This window comes from Pholcus phalangioides, unplaced genomic scaffold (genome assembly GCF_987345545.1).
Source record: "Pholcus phalangioides strain wild (caught in Gottingen) unplaced genomic scaffold, Ppha-v1.0 ptg000015l_1, whole genome shotgun sequence".
NCBI lineage: Eukaryota > Metazoa > Arthropoda > Arachnida > Araneae > Pholcidae > Pholcus > Pholcus phalangioides.
The window spans coordinates 14111003-14129745 of record NW_028301608.1 but is presented as its reverse complement, the minus strand read 5'-3'; the positions used below and the strand labels follow the sequence as shown (position 1 = coordinate 14129745).

General features: G+C 33.1%; 1 protein-coding gene across 2 annotated transcripts in view; it reads left to right on the top strand.

Annotated features, from left to right (window-relative positions):
* Positions 1-18743, top strand: part of LOC149075492 (HEAT repeat-containing protein 6) — a 38543-nt gene that overhangs the window by 12351 nt on the left and 7449 nt on the right. For both annotated transcript variants that reach the window (XM_089242855.1, XM_089242856.1), the window contains 12 exons: positions 1076-1195; positions 2575-2662; positions 2963-3171; positions 5580-5702; positions 10348-10424; positions 11259-11388; positions 11619-11718; positions 12488-12803; positions 12958-13039; positions 13696-13782; positions 15076-15210; positions 17634-17756. In XM_089242855.1, coding sequence (XP_089098981.1) covers positions 1076-1195; positions 2575-2662; positions 2963-3171; positions 5580-5702; positions 10348-10424; positions 11259-11388; positions 11619-11718; positions 12488-12803; positions 12958-13039; positions 13696-13782; positions 15076-15210; positions 17634-17756 — 1590 coding nt within the window. The remainder of the gene's footprint in view (positions 1-1075; positions 1196-2574; positions 2663-2962; positions 3172-5579; positions 5703-10347; positions 10425-11258; positions 11389-11618; positions 11719-12487; positions 12804-12957; positions 13040-13695; positions 13783-15075; positions 15211-17633; positions 17757-18743) is intronic.

The following is an 18743-nucleotide window of genomic DNA, read 5'->3' as shown; positions in this document are numbered from 1 at the left end:
TCATTGATCCTGTTAGCCTGTCAAATTGAAAGTTCATTTCATGATGACATTTTTTTGATAAAATGAAATCGGAAGAAAAAGAATAATATTCACCATTATATCAAATACATGTGATCCTAAGCTTTGAAGTGAGTGTGAAGTGTTCATCTTTGATATTGGATAAGAATTATAAAAATAAATCAGAGAATTCTCTGTTGACTGAATAGCTTCCTGGTGTTTTCCCAAACCGAGCACAACTCAGGTTTATTGCCATGGACAATTTACTACCTAGTTAATTGTGCCAGAAGTGTGTTTATACCTTACAGTCTGAGTGTGTATCTAGTGTTGTGTCTTATTTTCAGTGCTGCCATCTATATTTCAGAATTGAAGTGAGTGAAGTGTAATGACTGAATATTTGTATTGTTTGTAGGCCTGTTGCTCTCTGTGGTGAGACTTTGTAATGGGGAGATCAGCTCTCGCATTTGCACCTTGAAGTTTGGAACCACAGAAAGCCAACTTCAGGTGACCACCACAGTGGCGCCGGTGTGGTTCGAACACGGGACCTCACGATTTGATTCTGTCACTATGATTACTCGACCTCCGCAACGGCAATAGCTTCCTGATTGGTGTCAATTACATTATAGATGAACTAATATCATATTTTTCTTTACCCATTCAACTTTGGACAATATTTTTAACATACTTTATACTATAAAAATATAATCTGTAATTTAAAATGTTTCACATGTTTCTGGAAGGAGAATACAGAGAATTTCTTTGAATTTAGTTTCTTTCTGTTTGTTCTGTTTTCTTTCCTTATATGTAAAGAAAGAAAACAATTTTATATGTTTTTCTAAGAATGATATTGAAGGATTTGTTCTTGCAAAAAGATCTTAATATATATATATAAAAGATCATATTCATTATCTTCTGCAGAAGATGTGAAATAATATTAAGAATTATCAAGGCTTCTTAATTTTCAATGCATAGTAAAATAACAGAATTGCAAAAAATGTGGAAAAAATTTATTGAATAGAGTCTTTACCTATATTACAATCTTAGTTTTTACTTACTTTTTGTCATAAATTTTGTGCAGGCTTTATTGTACTGTGGTTTTCCTGGGCAGCCATCAATGTCAGCTGTTATTTTATACCCTACTCTAATCAACCTATATGCACCTAATCAAGGACACTCGAATGAAGATGATTCTAAAAAAGTGAGAAATATATTAAATATATTAATTAATCTGTTCGTCACTCAAGAGAAATATTATAATGCTAAGTACAAGTATTTTTACAGCGTGCATGTTATGTAACATTTCTTTGCATGCTTTATCCAAGAAAACAAACAATATTTCATCAACATTAAGTAGTGACATAAATTTCAAAAAAATTTGCATTTAAATATTTTTTAATTTTTGTGAAAATCTCTGAGAATTACTCTGATTCCACAAATTGTATTAAAATAATTTTGTATAACATGTGCATTGACAATTTCTCAAAAATTTGTATTAGTATCCCGTCACAAACTTTATTCAACCAAATATTGGGCACTAATGTTCACAGTGAGAAGGCTTAGAGCATTTCTCTCATCAGTGGCAGTTTTGAAGAAAGGAGAGGCAGTTTTAAAAATGATGTCAAATAATGAGTTCCTAGCATGTTTTCCAAAAATGTTAGACATGCTGAGCAAAGTTCATACAAGTTGATGATTTTTCGTTTTGAAAAAAATCTGTATCAAACTGATCTCTAAGTAATGTAGTTTGTGTTTGACACAATTCTTTTAATTTTTTTTTTTAATTTGGCCCTCATATATACAAATTCAGATTTTTACTTCAGAGATGTCTCGTAAAAAAACATTTTTTACGAGACAATGAAGAGTGTGATGTATAACTGTTTGTATAAGGAGGCAAAAGAATGGCCAGAATTATTTTGAAAATCTATCTAGAGATCTATCTTTGAAAATCAATCTACTCAACAGGTAAAATATTTTTTTAGGTAGTTTTGAAATTGCTATGAATCTTTTTCAAGTAGATTTTTATCAGACCTATGGACTGCATATGATTAATTAACTTTAAATGAAATTAATACACCAATGATTTTTGACTACATACTGTATTAACTATGAGTATAATACTAACTTCTCTATTTTTGATGAAAGAAATTATATTAATTGTGATCATTGTATATTTTTCTTAGACGCTTAGGTTGATCAATGCTCAAAAAAGTTATAAACAAAATTAAGTTATAAACAAATTAAAAGTTATTAGTATATAAACACTACACCCCCTTTCATGATGGTGGCAGGAGGAAAACACTTACTTTACTTATTACAACTTACTTATGAAAATTTTAAAAATCATGCCTTGTATTCTGGAATATATGGTAGTTATTTTTCATCTTAGAAATAGTTTGCCAAGTTTATCATTGACTGATTTCTTGTAATTTGTAAAAGCAGTAATAAAATCAAGTAAATTATCTTTATCAGACTGTTTGAAGATTTTCTATTTCCTGTTTATTAACATCTTTTAGTATTTCACTTTAAATGCATTTTTTTACTTTCAGAGTCAAAAAATTTGTCTCTCCTTTTTCCTTTTAGCTGCAGAAACGTAAAGGTCACAGAATCCGCCCTAGGAAAAAGAATGTGAGCAAAAAACAAAATGACAAAAAGAAAGATCCCGAAGCAGGTGAGCAGCTAACAGAACTCATGTAAAAAATTAAAAATGAAAATATAAATAAAAATATATTATTCTCTGTCAATTTGTGATTACAAAAGAGTGTGTGTGTCCAAATTATTTGAGAAAAAATACTCTTCATTAAAATTGAAAGTAAAAAAGTTCAGAATTACAAATTGGATAGTCTTGACTGAGTTTTTTTTATTGATTTTTTAATTTGTGCTTATGCTCCCTCTATTCTTTTTATTTTCCCAATTATCTTATTCCATGTTTTTTAGAATATTTTTTAATCCTTTTCTTTTCATTTATCAGATGCAGAAGATAATGGCAACATGGGTGACTATAGTGGGACCTCGTTATCACTTTTAAAAACTTCAGAAGCAACTGAACACAAAGAATGGGGATTCACTAGCAGTTCAGAGTCTGATTTCTCTGATGTAGAGGATAGTGCTCTGAAAGTGAAGCAGCTGCATACTGGCATAAGACAGCATGCATATAGTGTTCTGCAAGCTATCATGAAGGTACTGATTTCCTTGGATCAATGCTTAAGACCAATCTAGAAGAAACACAACTTTGATTCAACAGTGATTTTACTAAAAAAATTCACATTATATAATACTATGTAATGTGAATATAATAATGTATCTGTGTAACTACATGAAACTATGTAAACATAAAGAAATATAAGCCCATATAAGCATTAAGAAGGAAGCAGGTTTTTCTTATGGATATTTTCCAACACTGTACATGAGAACTTAAAGATAGTTATATGAATATAACTTAATTCTTGGTTATTAAAAATTAAAACTGAACCTTGAAGGGATCGAGCTTTAAATTTTACAACTATCCATTTCCCAAACTGTATGAAGATGAACTGTTCACCGCTGTGGTGGTCGAGTGGTTATAGTGATGGACTCGCGATGCGAGGATCCGGGTTCGAACCCCACAGTGGTGGTCGGCTGAAGTTGGTTTTCTGTAGTTCCCAACTTCAAGGCGCAAATGCGAGCCGATCTCCCCGTTAAAAAGTCTCGCCACAGAGAGCAACAGTCCTACAACGAAAAATCTTTCAATCATAACACTTCACTCATAGTTAGAAAAACTGGTGGCAGATGGCAGCACTACACATAACAAGCATTACAAAGAAACAAAAAAAAACTTCACGTCAGGTTTCACTACACGTACACGCACATTTCTGCATATACCGAGTCGTTGGGGGTTCCGCGGGGGGTTGTGGGCGGGGTGCATGTGTGGTGTAGCAGTAGTAGGTAGGGTAAAAAAGGGTTCGGGATCCATGATGTTCTTAAGTCAGCCACCTCGTTGGGCAATTTGCCTGTTGTGGCATTGTATTTGTATTTGTATGAAATGTATGAAGATACCGTATCCGTATAATTATCTTGGCAATCTTTTTTTACACCAGTGAGTGATGGCCAGATATTCACTTAGTACAATATAGGGTGATTCAGAAAAGATGGGCAAAACTTTAAGAGGTGATAGTACACACCAATGCAAACAATTGTCATCAACGAATTCATGGTCTAACATGAAATGAAAACACGCTAGCGTGTTTCGAAACGGCCACTCTGCAAACGTTACAATGGCTTTCCTGTTGAAATTTATCTAGAGAAAAAGAACACCATGCATGTAAATGTAACCTGAGGAAGAAGAAACCGTATGTAAATCGGTATCACAGTGAGTAAAGGGGGCGGACACCAGCCCTGTGAAGGTTTTCCAGCGTGCAACCGTTCTAACAATTGTAACGTACGGGATAATGGTGCACTTTAATAATACTGTAAAAGCAGACATACATTTCATTTACGCATTCATTATGCAGATATGCATTTCATTCACGCACGTCTGCTTTTACAGTATTATTAAAGTACACCATTATCCTGTACGTTACAATTGTTAGAACGGTTGCACGCTGGAAAACCTTCACAGGGCTGGTGTCCACCCCTTTTATTCACTGTAACACAGATTTGCATACGGTTTCTTCTTCTTCCCCAGGTTACATTTGCATGCATGCTGTGTTCTTTTTCTCCCGATAAATTAACGTTTGCAGAGCAGCCGCTTCGAAACGCACTACTACATTTGTATTTCTTGTTAGACCATGCATTCTTTGATGACAATTATTTGTATTGGTATGTACTATCATCTCTTAAAGTTTTTCCCATCTTTTCTGAATCACCCTGTATACTTGAGTGTGCCATAATCAACTTGAATGAAACATGTTCTCCACATCATCTTCTGGAGCACTATATGAGAAGTTCTAAGTAAAAGCAATGCATTTGATTTTGGAGAATATAACAGAATAAATTTTTCTTGCCTATTGGTCAATTTCTGTGCATAATATTGCATAGGAAGATCAATATTATAGCAACACAACCTCAAGCACCGAGCAGTATTCAAAATGTGAATCGTTGATTGCATTTATAATTTAATTAACCATAATGTGTACAGCAGCATTTTATGTACCAGTGTACTCAAGTTAAAGAAAAACTGCAACTGCTATTACCCTAGATGAGTGTTTCTCAAAGCGTGCATCATAGCCCCTAGGGTCATTGCCAACCTTTGTCAGGAACATCATGGTGAGCTGGGGCTAGTCATTTGTGTACTTGTTTATGCTTTGAAATTGTTCTTTTATAAGTGAAAATATCTACTAAACTATTTTAAAGAACCGCAAATGAATCATTAACTGGGAATGGGAGCCACAGATGGTGAAAGTTTAAGAACCCCTGAGTATAGACTTGTTTTCCCCTCCCTCTCTTGATAACAGTTTTCATAACATGTTTGCAAAATTTACCTTCCAACAAAAGGAAAAGTGTAATCTTCATTTTATAGGCAGGTAAACACTATATTTTGACACAAAAAATATCAATTACTAAATTTTATGAGGTTTTTCAATATCTAAATATTTTGTACTTTTTCTCAGGCAGAAGACAAGAAAACAATATTTGGGTACTGGTCGTATTTTCTTCCAAATTGTGCCTCTGCGGAATCCGGTGTAAATAGTTTGAATGTTTTCACAACAATTTTGAAGGATCCCTCACCAAAAGTATGAACATTTTTTATTTTAATGATGGAAATGGAAAAATTCCCATTTATGGAATCTTTATTTGAAAACGGTTTAGATTTGTATTATCTTTATAATACACATGTATGAATTTATGTGGTGTGCATGGTATAGTTCTTTAAATAAATTTGCCGCTTAAAATTTTTTTTTTTATAATTTAATCATGAAAAATTTCAAATTTTCAATAAATCAGTTGATAAATTGGTTGGATTGGATTTTCAATTTATTGGCATAAGGACCAATTTGGCCAAACTGCGCCAAAACATGACATAAAAATAAGAAAAATGTCCTTTTGTCATGTCAAAAAACTAAAACATATAAAAAGGAACATGAAACGTAAAACAATGACATAAATTGTAAAAACTATAATTTGTCATATAAACCAATGGCCTTGATGAATTTAAAAATGTGAGATGCATCGCTATTGTCATTTAAAATGTCATGAAGTGAGAGATGACTCTGACCAAAAGCGGTCGTAAAATGATGACAATGATGTAAACAAGTAAAAGCATGAGCAATGGTCAATGGACTTTAACAATCAGGGCACTCTGGTTGACTCTCTCGGAATAACAAATATGATTGTGTTAGGCGACTGTGTCCTATGCGTAACCGGGCCAGCAGAACTTCCTCCTTTCGGTTAGTTCTGCAGCTCGAACGCCAAAGTCCAAGTGTAGGCTTGATGGCATGAAGTTTATTATTTATTTGATTGTTCCAGTGCTCCTGCCACTTCCCAGAGGATTGAGAAGTGGTCACTGGCAGGTATCAAAAGGTTATTATCAATGTTAGTTGTTGTGCGAGCTGCGTCGTCTGCTTTTTCGTTGCCCGGTATTCCTACATGACCTGGTACCCAGTAAAATTTTACTGTGGTACCATGATGAGTGAGATAATGTAGTTCATAAAAAATGGCATGAATGAATGGATGAATGTGAAACGTACAGGAACACAGTGCTTGTAATGTGCTGAGAGAGTCGCTATAGATGATGCATCGTCGGTGGCGTTTGCGTCGTATATGACGTAGCGCCTGAAGGATTGCGTACGGTTCTGCCGAATATACAGTGAATGTGTCTGGAAGTTTGAAACATGTCTCTTCACAGCAGATGTAGGCACAACCGACATGGCCAGGGCTCTTGGAGCCGTCGGTATATATGGGGAAGTACCTGTTGTACCTACCCCTGTGCCTAAAGAAAATCTGTCGATATATGACATCTGCTGTGGTGGCTCTAGGGTATAATGATAATGAAAGAGAGACATCTGGCAGAGACTGCTCCCATGGTGCCAGTTGCCAAGCCACTGGGGCCACACAACTTATGTCTAATTCTAGTTCTTCCACAAGTGCCCTCATACGAAGACCGTAAGACGGAACACATGAAGGGCGAGCAGCAAAAAGTCTATGAAATGACGGATTGAAAATGACATTATGAAGTGGATGACCGGTAAAGATTTCATTTTAATATAATATTTCAAAGAAAGCTGTTGGCGTCTTGTTGTAATAGATGGCTCGTTGCATTCAGCATACAGACTCTCCATAGGGGAAGTCTGGAAAGCTCCAGAACAAATGCGGAGAGCAAGATGATGAACTGGGTCAAGCACACTCAGATAGCTCCGAGGTGCTGACCCCTATACAATGGAACCGTAGTCGAGCTTTGATCTTATTAGAGCTTTATACAAGTGAATGAGTGCCTTACGGTCTGCTCCCCATGATGTAGACGAGATGACCTTCAAGAGGTTCATCGTCTTCGTGCAACGAGCTCTTAATTGCGCAATATGAGGTTTGAAAGTCAGTTTTTTATCGAATGTGACGCCGAGGAATTTTGTATTTTCTGCTATTTGTATTTGACTATTGTTTAGAAACAATTGTGGGTCATCATGTAGGTCTCGACGCCGACAAAAGTGCATAGCGACAGTTTTGTCAGCGGAGAATGAGAAGCCGTTATTATGTGCCCACTTGCTGATCTTGTTGAGTGCGGTTTGTAATTGTCTCTCGGCTGTCCTCATATTTACTGATTGATATGACATCAACAGATCATCCACGTAAAGTGCGCCAGTGACAGACAACGGAAGTTGGTTCAACACACCGTTGAGTCTTAAAATAAACAGTGTAACACTTAAAATACTACCTTGAGGTACACCTTGTTCTTGGATTTGGGGAGCTGATAATTTACTTCCGATCCGTACCTGGAAGATGCGTCGAGCGAGAAAGTTCTTAATAAAAATGGGCAAGTTGCCCCGCAAGCCGCAATTATAGAGGTCGGAAAGAATTCCGTGCCTCCAAGTACGGTGGTAGGCCTTTTCTATGTCGAAAAATATGGCTAGCATATGCTCCCTCTTCACAAATGCTTGTCTTATTGATGTCTCAAGGCGTAACAAATTGCATGTTGTTGACCTGAACCGTCTAAAGCCGCTTTGATGTTTAGATAAAATATTGTTAACCTCAAGGTAGTGCATAAGGCGATAGTTGACCATGCTTTCCATGAGCTTACATAGACAACTGGTCAAAGCAATAGGTCGGTAACTGTTCGGTTGTTGAGGATTTTTGCCAGGCTTCGGGAATGCAAGAACTATGGCTGCTCGCCAGGTGTCAGGAAATGAATGACTGACCCAGATCCGATTAAATAATATGAGTAAATGTGAGAGTGATTCAGATGAGAGATGCCGAATCATGGATGATAAGTTGGTGATATATCTGAGCAATAAATGTGCTATCAATTATTTTCTTTAATGAACAATTCAACTACATTTATTTATGATTAACTTAACTACTTAGACTTTTTGTACTCGAGATCTGACCCCTGAAAAAATCAAAACATACTACTGAAATCATAAAATATGATAGCACTATTTCTGGCAGCACTGAAATGTGTTGTTGTGTTATAATTTTACCAATTAATGAAATGTAAGAAATAGGGCAACCTTGTTATCTATGTGGACTTCATTTTCTCTCAAATAACCTACATTATTGATGCACTACTATTACGAATGAACTACTCCTGAGTTCATTCTGAGAATAAAAGAACTTGCATCTTGATTCAAGTGAAGATATTTGAGGAAATTTTTAAGTTTTCATAAGACAATGAGACAATTGTGCATGTGGATGTATACCTCAAATAAATAATGAACGTGCACATCAATGAGAATTGTTGAGATCGTGTGAAACAGAAAATGTTCCTCTGGTGAAATACTATTAACACACATTAAAAGTTTCCTTGACTCTATCCAGTTTGATAATGCAGTGAAACTTTGGTTAACAAACTTAATTCATTCCGCCAATGTGCTCGTTATCCGAATCGCTCATATGCATCGAATCAAACTTCTCCATAGGAAGTAATGGAAACTCAGATAATTTGTTCCACAATTATTCATTCATATAATAATGACTAATAAAATTGGCATTCAATGAATATTACTAAATAATAATAGCATAATAAGTAATTAATAAGTAATGCAATAAATTATATATAATACAAATACACAAAGGCTATTACAGGCAAAATGCCCAAAGAGGCGGCTGAAAAAAAGTTTCTGATAATAAATATGGATGTCATACATTTCTAAAACACAGGAACCCAATCAAAAATGCAGTTGCATGGCAGTGCATGCGTGGTTATAATATAATAATGCCGTAAATAAACATACAATACGATAATGTTTACAAATTAACTTACTCTAAATGATGCAAGAGAAAGGAAAACTATTGTTTAAAATGATTTACAAACTCTCAGTTAGCAAACATTCTTTTTGTATAACTTTGAAAAAGACCCTATCTAATTACACTTACTTTTACCTCCTTTTTAGGATTTTTCAGAAATGTGGAATTGAATTTTCGTTGAACAGATTCATTGCTCGCTTTGCTACAGCTTTATTCGATTGGTTCTTTCCTACAAAATTTTGCACAGATTCCCACATTCTATACATCTCTTTAATCTTATTTCAAGTGAGGGACTTCTGCTCTTTTTTCTCTCTTCCTCAGATGAAATACCGTCCACAAACTGTTACTGTTGCATGTAGAGATTCATCAGTTCATCTTCTGTTAACTGACCATTTTCTAGCACTAGTTCTTGAATTTCATCCTCATGCACATATAGTCCAGCGGTCTACCCAATCACACAATGACAAATGGTGGCTTCTTTTCATTAGCTAGTCCCTCAAAGTCACATTCAATAATGCAATTGGCCCACAGTTTTCTCCAAGCAGAATTTAGAAAAAACTTCAAGCATAGGTACACGTGGTTAAAATGCTACATCTAGTTTTGAATTGTAAACAGTCACACTCGCGTTCAATTTCTGGAATGAGGCACTCTGACAGTAGACTGTAGGAGGGTATATTACCCGCAATTTTACAGTACATGTGAGGATGAAAATGAGAAACCATCAGCTTGATTGTGATAACATGAAAATGAATAAACAAAGCTTGAAATTTTTGCTTATAATGCAAATCACCGCTCGCTAACCCAGTCAAAATTTATTCAAACTTTTTACTCGTTATGCAAATTGCTTATTAACCAAAATTCTACTGTAAGTTTGTTTACTTAAAGTTAAATGATAAATTTTCAAAAGTTTTACGTTCTAAATCTCAAAAAACAATTTGATCTTTTATTTTACTTATTTTCTTACACATATTGTGTTTACAGGTTAGGCTATGTGCTGTCGGTGTGCTTTCTGAAATATTGCGTGGATCTAAGCCGTATCTTTCTTTGGTTGATGATAGGTTTGTTATTTTAAAGTTGTATGAATTTTTTAATCGATTAAATTTTAAAACTTACTTTGAAAAATCATAATTGCGTACCGAGATTGATGGATGTTCTCTAGCAAGTACATTTTCTCTGATTAACAAATATGTAAAGAGTTTTTATGAGTCATTGTAACTGATATGACCTTTGCTGATATGAGTTACCATACATGTTAATTAAGTGAAAAAAAGGTGGATTTTTAGGAAAATGAAATTATGCAGATTTTATTGCTGATAAAAATGGTGTGTGTGTGCCGTAACAATGTCATGATAATAATAATTACAGGTTATAAATTAGAATCTTCACCAAAATACCCCTTGGAAGTCGTGTGTACTCTTAATTTATTGCCTGTTCAACAACTCTGATACATCAGTTCCTGAGTGGACCTAGTTGTTCCAGTGAAGTTTAGATTATTTACTTACTTAACCTTACATTAACCTTGTTAACATTCTTCTGGTAAACTTCTAGCGAATTGGTATTTGCAAATTCATATATTCTGAGTTTATGTGTGACTCTAAAATATTATACCAGAGTAATGCTTGTTTCATGTTCTACTGGTGCTGTTATCTACTGCTATTTAACCATACATGCACTTCATAAACATTCTTCTAAAACCCTTTTCTTTGAGGAAAAGTTTATTTGATTTATACCACCATCTCAAAATACCAATTAATGTTGTTCTTGATTTTTTTTTCTACTTTGGATTTATGATTCTGATATCCAGCTGTTCAATTTTTATTTGGAATATTCAAATTCACTTTTAGAATTCTTTTTTGAAAACAATGAAACTGTTTGCATAATTTTTTTTTCAGGACAGTTAATGTGAAATCTTTCATCTCAGCTTCATCTGTTCTTACTTCAATGGTTAATGAATTACATCGATGTTTGCTTCTTGCTTTAGTGTCAGAAACATCACACAGCCTCCTCACACAGATTTTGAAAGTAAAAAAATACTCTTTTCAATTCTTTTCAAATCTTTCAATTGAGTACAAAATTATTTTTTCGTGTATAAATTTTTGCTCTTCAACTTAAGTTATTAGCTTTGTTATATATAGCTTCTTATTGATCGTTATTTCCAGTTAGTACATGAGTAGAACTTTTTATTCTATATGAATCTCAATTTTTGTTTTATTGAATTCACATACATTGTAGTTTGCTTGTAATTTTTCCAGTGTTATGCAATACTCATTGAAAATGTCCCTTACAAGAGATTAAAACAGGATCTTCTTCTTAGACCAGTGAAACATTTGAAGCATTTGTTAAATCACAAAGGTATAGATATTTCTCTTCCCTTTCATCTTTTGTATATATATATTCACATGGTGATTTTCTGAATGCTGAGAAATAGTTATTTTAATAACATGTGTCTTGTCATAATTCTAATCAGTCGATTTGATAATGTTTAATTGATTGATTATAAAGTATATTAACTGCAAGGAGTATAAGGAATATAAAGGAATATAATGTCCATACAAATATGTACTTGCTCTTCCTAATTCTAGAAACTTTTTATTTATGGAGAAAGTTCTGTTTCAATCAAAGATGGATGTATAATTTTGGTAAAAGTTACAATAAATTAAAAAACAAATTGTCATAAAAGACAGTGAAATATCGATTTTTTGGGCCTGTAGAAGAACATATGTTCAATAAAAAGTAGTCTAAAACGTTCTAGGATTGAAGACATGACCCATTGGTTTTGGCTTTAGGAAACAGAGCTAGTATATCTTCATTAAATTTTGAATAAAAATTAGCTACTCTGTGAAATTATTCACAAATCCTGATTTCGATTTTGATATATGCTATTATATTGGGTTGCTGTATTTTGGTTATATTTGACATCCAAATATTTTTATGGGCATATTTTTCTAGCCTTTGTTGGGCAATTTGTCTGTTGTGTCCTTTGCATTTGTATTTGAAAAATGTGATGTATTCAATATCAAGTGTTTATTAAAATTTTCATCAATGTTTCATTGAATCTATTCATTTGTTTAAGATTTTCAGTAATTAGTTTACTAATTTGCTTTTCATATATAATTTGTAGATGTGCAGGTGCAAGTTGCTTGTCTTACAGTATTTGGTTCACTACTGAATTCAGATCATGTCCCAGAGGAAATCATTGCACAGCTTCTAAATTCAGCATCAAGATCTGCATCACAAGGAAACAACTCATGCATAACAAGTGCAACTAATCATGCAGATAAGAGTATTGATCATGCTGCCACTTCTGATTTACCCTGGATTATATCTGTCTGTAAAGAGAATATCACAAACAGGAATATCAATCAGCCTTTGCCTGTAGTTGTTGAATCTCTTCAAGTTCTTGCTGTTATGAGTGGGAAATATTTTAAAGTCATCAGTTAAGTTATTCTAACCATTATTCTTTTATGAATTTTTTTTCCATGTATCTAGAAACGAAAGTGTTTTGTGACATTTGCTATGTTAATATGCAATACATATTTTCCATTGTATACTATTGATATTTGAACATTTTGTTATTTTTCATTCATCCAGGCCCCTAATGCCAGTTATGGAAGAAATCATTCAAGTTTGCTTTCAAGATGTGCATTGTTTTTTGCAACTCCACGGAGCTAAGGTGAATTTGTTTTTTCTTCATATAATTTTCAATGACAGTGGAAATCTTATGTAATGATACTCAAGGGACCAGACAAACACATCATTATAAGGGATTTATTGTTATAGATGTTATTTATTAACACTAAGAGAAGTTCATTGAGAACCCGAGATTAGTATCATTATATAAGTGATTATATTATAGAGGATATGGTTATATAAGAGTTTCACCTTATATTTACTTCAAGTATCCATTACAGGTATGAAATCCTATTTAATTTTGAACATGAAATAAATGCAATGCTACTAAAAATTTTTTATTATTTGAACTTTTTTTTTTGTATCTGTAAGTAAATTATTGTTTAAAACATGCTATAATAATTAAGAAGATTTGTTTATAAAACTGGAAATGCAGTCAAACTTCTCTAAGTGGATAGCGTTAGGACTTTCATGAAAGTTCTGTTCAGTTAGAAAATGTTATTTTCATTGCCTTTAAACATTTCAGACCAAAAATAACAATTCAGTTAATCAGTTTTATCCTCTAGAATAGTATCCACTATCTGATTTTGCGGTAGAATCTAGATAGGAATGCCAAATTAAACTGGTTTATCCTCTTATCCGGTATTCAATTACAGAGGTCTGACTATATGCCATAACAAGCTTATGTTTTTTTCCCAGTTGCTTGAAGTGCTTGGTCGTGCTCTGTTATCTGAAATGAATGAAAGAGCTAGTATTCCATCTCAAGATACACAATCACATGACATGGTGAGATACTTTTTTTAATGAATTATGCTTTGCTTTCTTTAGTAGTTTTTAGTTAATAGTATGCATCATTTTTTTCAGATAATGAAATATATTTTCTAACATTGAAAAACTTTGTGAACAAAAGCTTATAATGAAGAGATGGTATTTTTTCGGCCTGAAAAATATATACTGAGAAATTGAATTTTTCGGATGTTAATGCCGAAACTGATATTTGGAAAGGAAAGTGATTTGCCTCCTCTGGGAATTGAACTTGGGTCCCCTTGCATACCGGGCAAGTGCACTAATCAATACACCAGAGACACAATTTTCAATTCCTCATAACACAGTTCGATTCCCAAAGGAGGCAAATCACTTTTTTTCAAAAAATATCAATTTCGGCATTAGCATCCAGAAAACTCAATTTCTCAGTATATTTCAGGCCGAAAAAATACCTTCTGTTCATACAAAAACGCCAACTGGGGCGAAAATTGCTGTACTTAAGGGAGGCTGCTATGACTCCACTCAGCTCTTCACGCTACTAATGCGTGTTATGAGAAATTGAAAAGTGTGTCTCTGGTGTATTGGTTAGCGCACTTGCACGATATACAAGGGGACCCGGGTTTGATTCCTGGAGGAGGCAAATCGCTTTTCTTTCAAATTTCAGTTTCGGCATTAACATCCAGAAAATTAAATTTCTCAAAAGCGTATAATGCTATTTCATTAGCAGGTGTAGCAGCATATGGTTAGAAAAGCTCTAGTTCAACAGATCATGGCTCAAAACCTCCACTGACCAGAAGTTGTTTTAGGTATTCATTGCTGCCATCAAACTGTGGGCAAAATACATAAAAATATAGCAAACCATAGAAGGCTGAGAGTACTTAGTGTTGGTTACTATGGGATATGTGTATTTTTTATCTATTTTCTAAGTTGAAGACTTGATGACAAAAGTAAATGCACTTTATGATTTAAAAAAAGAATTGCTCACAAGTGATAAATATAATTTTCATTTATAAAAGCAGTTTGCATCTGAATAAGAACCATTTGTCTTCTTTTGAACATACTTGAATGTAGAAAACAAAACTTGTGACTCTATGTTGTTAGCAGCATTATGTTGTGCACAGATATGTTAGAAAGAGACTTCAAATAGCACCAAAACCTGAATCTGTGTCTTAACCAAAAGAAATTGATGGATTGTCTAAATCTGATCCACATTCAAAAGTGGAAAATGTGTCGAGTTGGTCAATTATATATAAGTTATTGCTTATTGTGCTAACTTATGAATTGAATTCATACTTTTATCATAATTTTCTTTAGGCACTCAAGTTTTGGAATAAGATATTTAGTGGAAAATTTCCTTCATGTCTCATGAGTTCAGAGCAGGATACCTCTCGAACAGTGTGTTGTGATTGTCTGTCTACAGTTCCTCCATGTATTTTTGATGGATTGCCTGTAAGCAAATGTATTTCACATTCAATGATATATTTGAAGTCCTTTTTTCCTCTCTTCTCTGCAGAATACTGTTATCTAGCGTCAAAATTTAATTATTTTGTTCATTGTCTACATTTCAGAAAGATTTACATTTGTTTAGATAGAGAGGAAAAATTGTTTCTCTGCTGAATGGAAAATGCTTAGATTTAGAATTTTTCTCTCTTTTCTTTTTTTTTAGATTGAAATGAATGAAAAACAACAGAATATTTTTCATTCTGTTTGATTTTGTGATGGAGTGAGATTAAACAAATTTTTAATATAATTTCTAAATCACTTTTTTAACGTATTATATTGGTGAGTGTGTATAACAAACTTTTCTTTCTGAAAAATGGGTCTTGAAAACAGATTGCATAATACAGTCGAATCTTGTTTTAACAAATATCTTTATAGCGAAAAGAAATCTCATTTTAACAAACACTTTTCTAATCCACCCCCTCCCCAAATAAGTTTACATAGGAAGAATGCAAAAACCTGGAATTCCTTTATAATGAAATTTCATTATAACAAAGTGATTGCTTCGGTCTCTTGGAGTTCGTTATAGTGGGATTCTACTGTATGTCATTACTAAATACTGAATTTGGGTTTACATAACGTGTACAGAAAAAAGTTATGCTCATCTTGCAGGCAAATACTGTACTTTCAACTTCATATTTTCTGATAATATGAGTGTCATACTGATATTATGATATTAATGAACATGAATTTTTAAATAAATCACAACTTGTGTTAATGTAAACCAAAAAAAAAACTATCTCAATCTACATCTACAGCATTTTCTCACAACAATTTCCATTTTGAAGCACACATTTTTGTCGTTCTGCAAACTTGAAAATACTCTTCTGGTAGAATTCATTTCCAGCTTGTCAAAGAAGAATTTATTGTTTTCTGGACATCATCCACCACCTCATGGTGTTGACCACATCTTTATTCCTTCCCAAAACCAAAAAGATGGTAATCTCAGGCATGCTGAAAAGTGTTGTCTCTGTGTGTTTGTCTTCCTAACATATTTATAATGTCTAAGGTTTGTGTCTTACATGTTTGAAGCATCTTTTAACAGAGCTATCATTCAGGCATAAATCTGCAGGCTGTGATCTTTGGTGGATTTCTGCAGCTGATGTTTTTTCTATAACAGGAGTCTTCAACCTTTCAGACACTGCGGGATGAATAGAAACTTCCCACTTAGCCCGCTTAGCCACAAACTCATGTAATTTAGTGACATCTTGATAGAAGGGAGACAATTGGGCCCCCTGAGTTAAACAGGGTAAAAAATAATTGAAGACTTATTCTGGAATTGCTTCTTGTATTAATTATCAATTTTTATTCATTCAGAAAATATTTGTAACACTAATTCTGAAAAAGTTTTTATTAATTACTAATTAAATTTATTAATTCTAAGAATGATTTTAATCTCAAATCATTTTAAATGGTTCTATAATTATTTATTTTGGTAATTCTGAAATTAATTTCCTTCTCAATTGATTCCTTTTATGGATTGTGAAATAATTTCTATCAGATTATACAAAATTATTTTTCTCATTGATTTATGTTATTTTTTTTCACTAATTCTGAAATTATTTGCTTCAAAAATTATTTCTTTCAGTAATCCTGAATTTTCATCAATTTGTTCCGGAATTATTTGCTCCATTTATTCTAGAATTATTTTTTTCATTTATTCTATAATTATTTCTTTCATTTATTCTATAATTATTTCTTTCATTTATTCTCTAATTATTTCTTTCATTTATTCTCTAATTATTTCTTTCATTTATTCTCTAATTATTTCTTTCATTTATTCTCTAATTATTTCTTTCATTTATTCTCTAATTATTTCTTTCATTTATTTTAAAATTAATCATTTTTCAATGTTTTCAACTATTTTCTGAAAACGATCGGTAAGCTACGACAAAAAGATCTGAGGGTCAAATGTTGCCCACCGCTCATGCTTTGAAAACCCCTGCCCTATAACAACTAACTCTTTCTCAGCACATTGATGAAGGTTTCAGACATTTTATATTGCTTGCAAGTATTCACAGAATGGTCACTATGACATTATAACATGTAACTGTATAGTTAATGTAGTACAGAGTCTGCAGATTAAGATGAGATCTTTGTTTTTCTGGCTGTTGATAGATTTCTGATTTGTAAAAAATTCTTCATTCATTTCAGTATGTGATCTATGTAGTGTATTCAGTGATCTCTGTGTGTATGTGTGTGTAGTTTTGCATGTATGTAAGGTTATGGTTTTTGTCATAGTCATCTATTTTTAAGAGAAAAAAGATCCAAACTGTGGATCTGTATAATAAGTTGTTTTTCCCCTGTAAAGGAAATACTAGTATTTGTTTTAACAATCTAATTAACAATCTTAAATTTCTGTTCTATCATAGAAAAATGTGAGAGCTTTCTGTATTTCTCTACTGTTTGGCTTATCATGTGAAAGTGATCACAATGTCAGAGGAGCAGCTGTTCGTTGCATTGGCATCTATACACTATTTCCATGTTTCCAAGAAGTAAGTGAGATTAATATGTATGTTCAAAGATTTTAATTCTGTAAGTTATACACAGGAGTATTTCAGCATTTTCCATGAAACGGGAAGAGATCTCGCAATGGGATAGGTCAGATGTAGCAGAGTTCTATCATTCATTCATTCAGTTTGGATTACAATGAAATCTAATTACAATAATTCTCCCTATCTCACTTAAGAGCAGTTTCTAACTTGTAATTTTTCATTCCCATTCCATCTTTGATATATTTATAAAATCTAGTCTAAATTTTTAGTATAACATTGTCATCAGGACCACAAAATAACTTATTATGAAGAACAGTAAGACCCTCTTAAAGGTCACTTCTCTTTTACAAATGATAGCTTCTCCTAATAAAGTATACATTTCAAACCCCTGATTAACTACTCCCTTCCCCTCTTTTATGGATGAATTTTTTTGTTCCGCTGGTTTAAGAGGGGCTCTATATACAATGTCTGGGCTGTGTTATAGGAAATGATCTGTGAAATTCACTTCCTGATGGTTTGCCTGCATCTGTGGCAGAAATCTTCAGACATGTAATTATATATGTATCTCTGTGGCAAAAGTGAGAATAGTCGTATTATGTTGAATTGCTCCCTACTGCTTGTAGGTCTGAGATTTGATTGGGTGTAGAATTGTATTTCTCAGACCCTTGCCTAACAACTTTCAGTGATCTTCAACCTCCAGTCTATGAAACATTTTGCCTGATTCATATAGCAGCTACATAATTTTATATTTGATGTATAAAATACTCTCTCTATGTTGGTTTTTATTTGCCTTAGCCGTCAGAGGCTCTTAATTTCCATTGGTCCATGAAATTGTTCAACTATTCTTAGTGGTCCGCAGGTGTAAAAAAATTAAAGAACACTGGTATATACTATGTCATTAAATGCCAGCCATGAAAAACTTATGGAAAAGTTATTTCAAAAATTGTCTTAAAGGTTATATTTCAATCAAGAATTCTGGACTAGAGA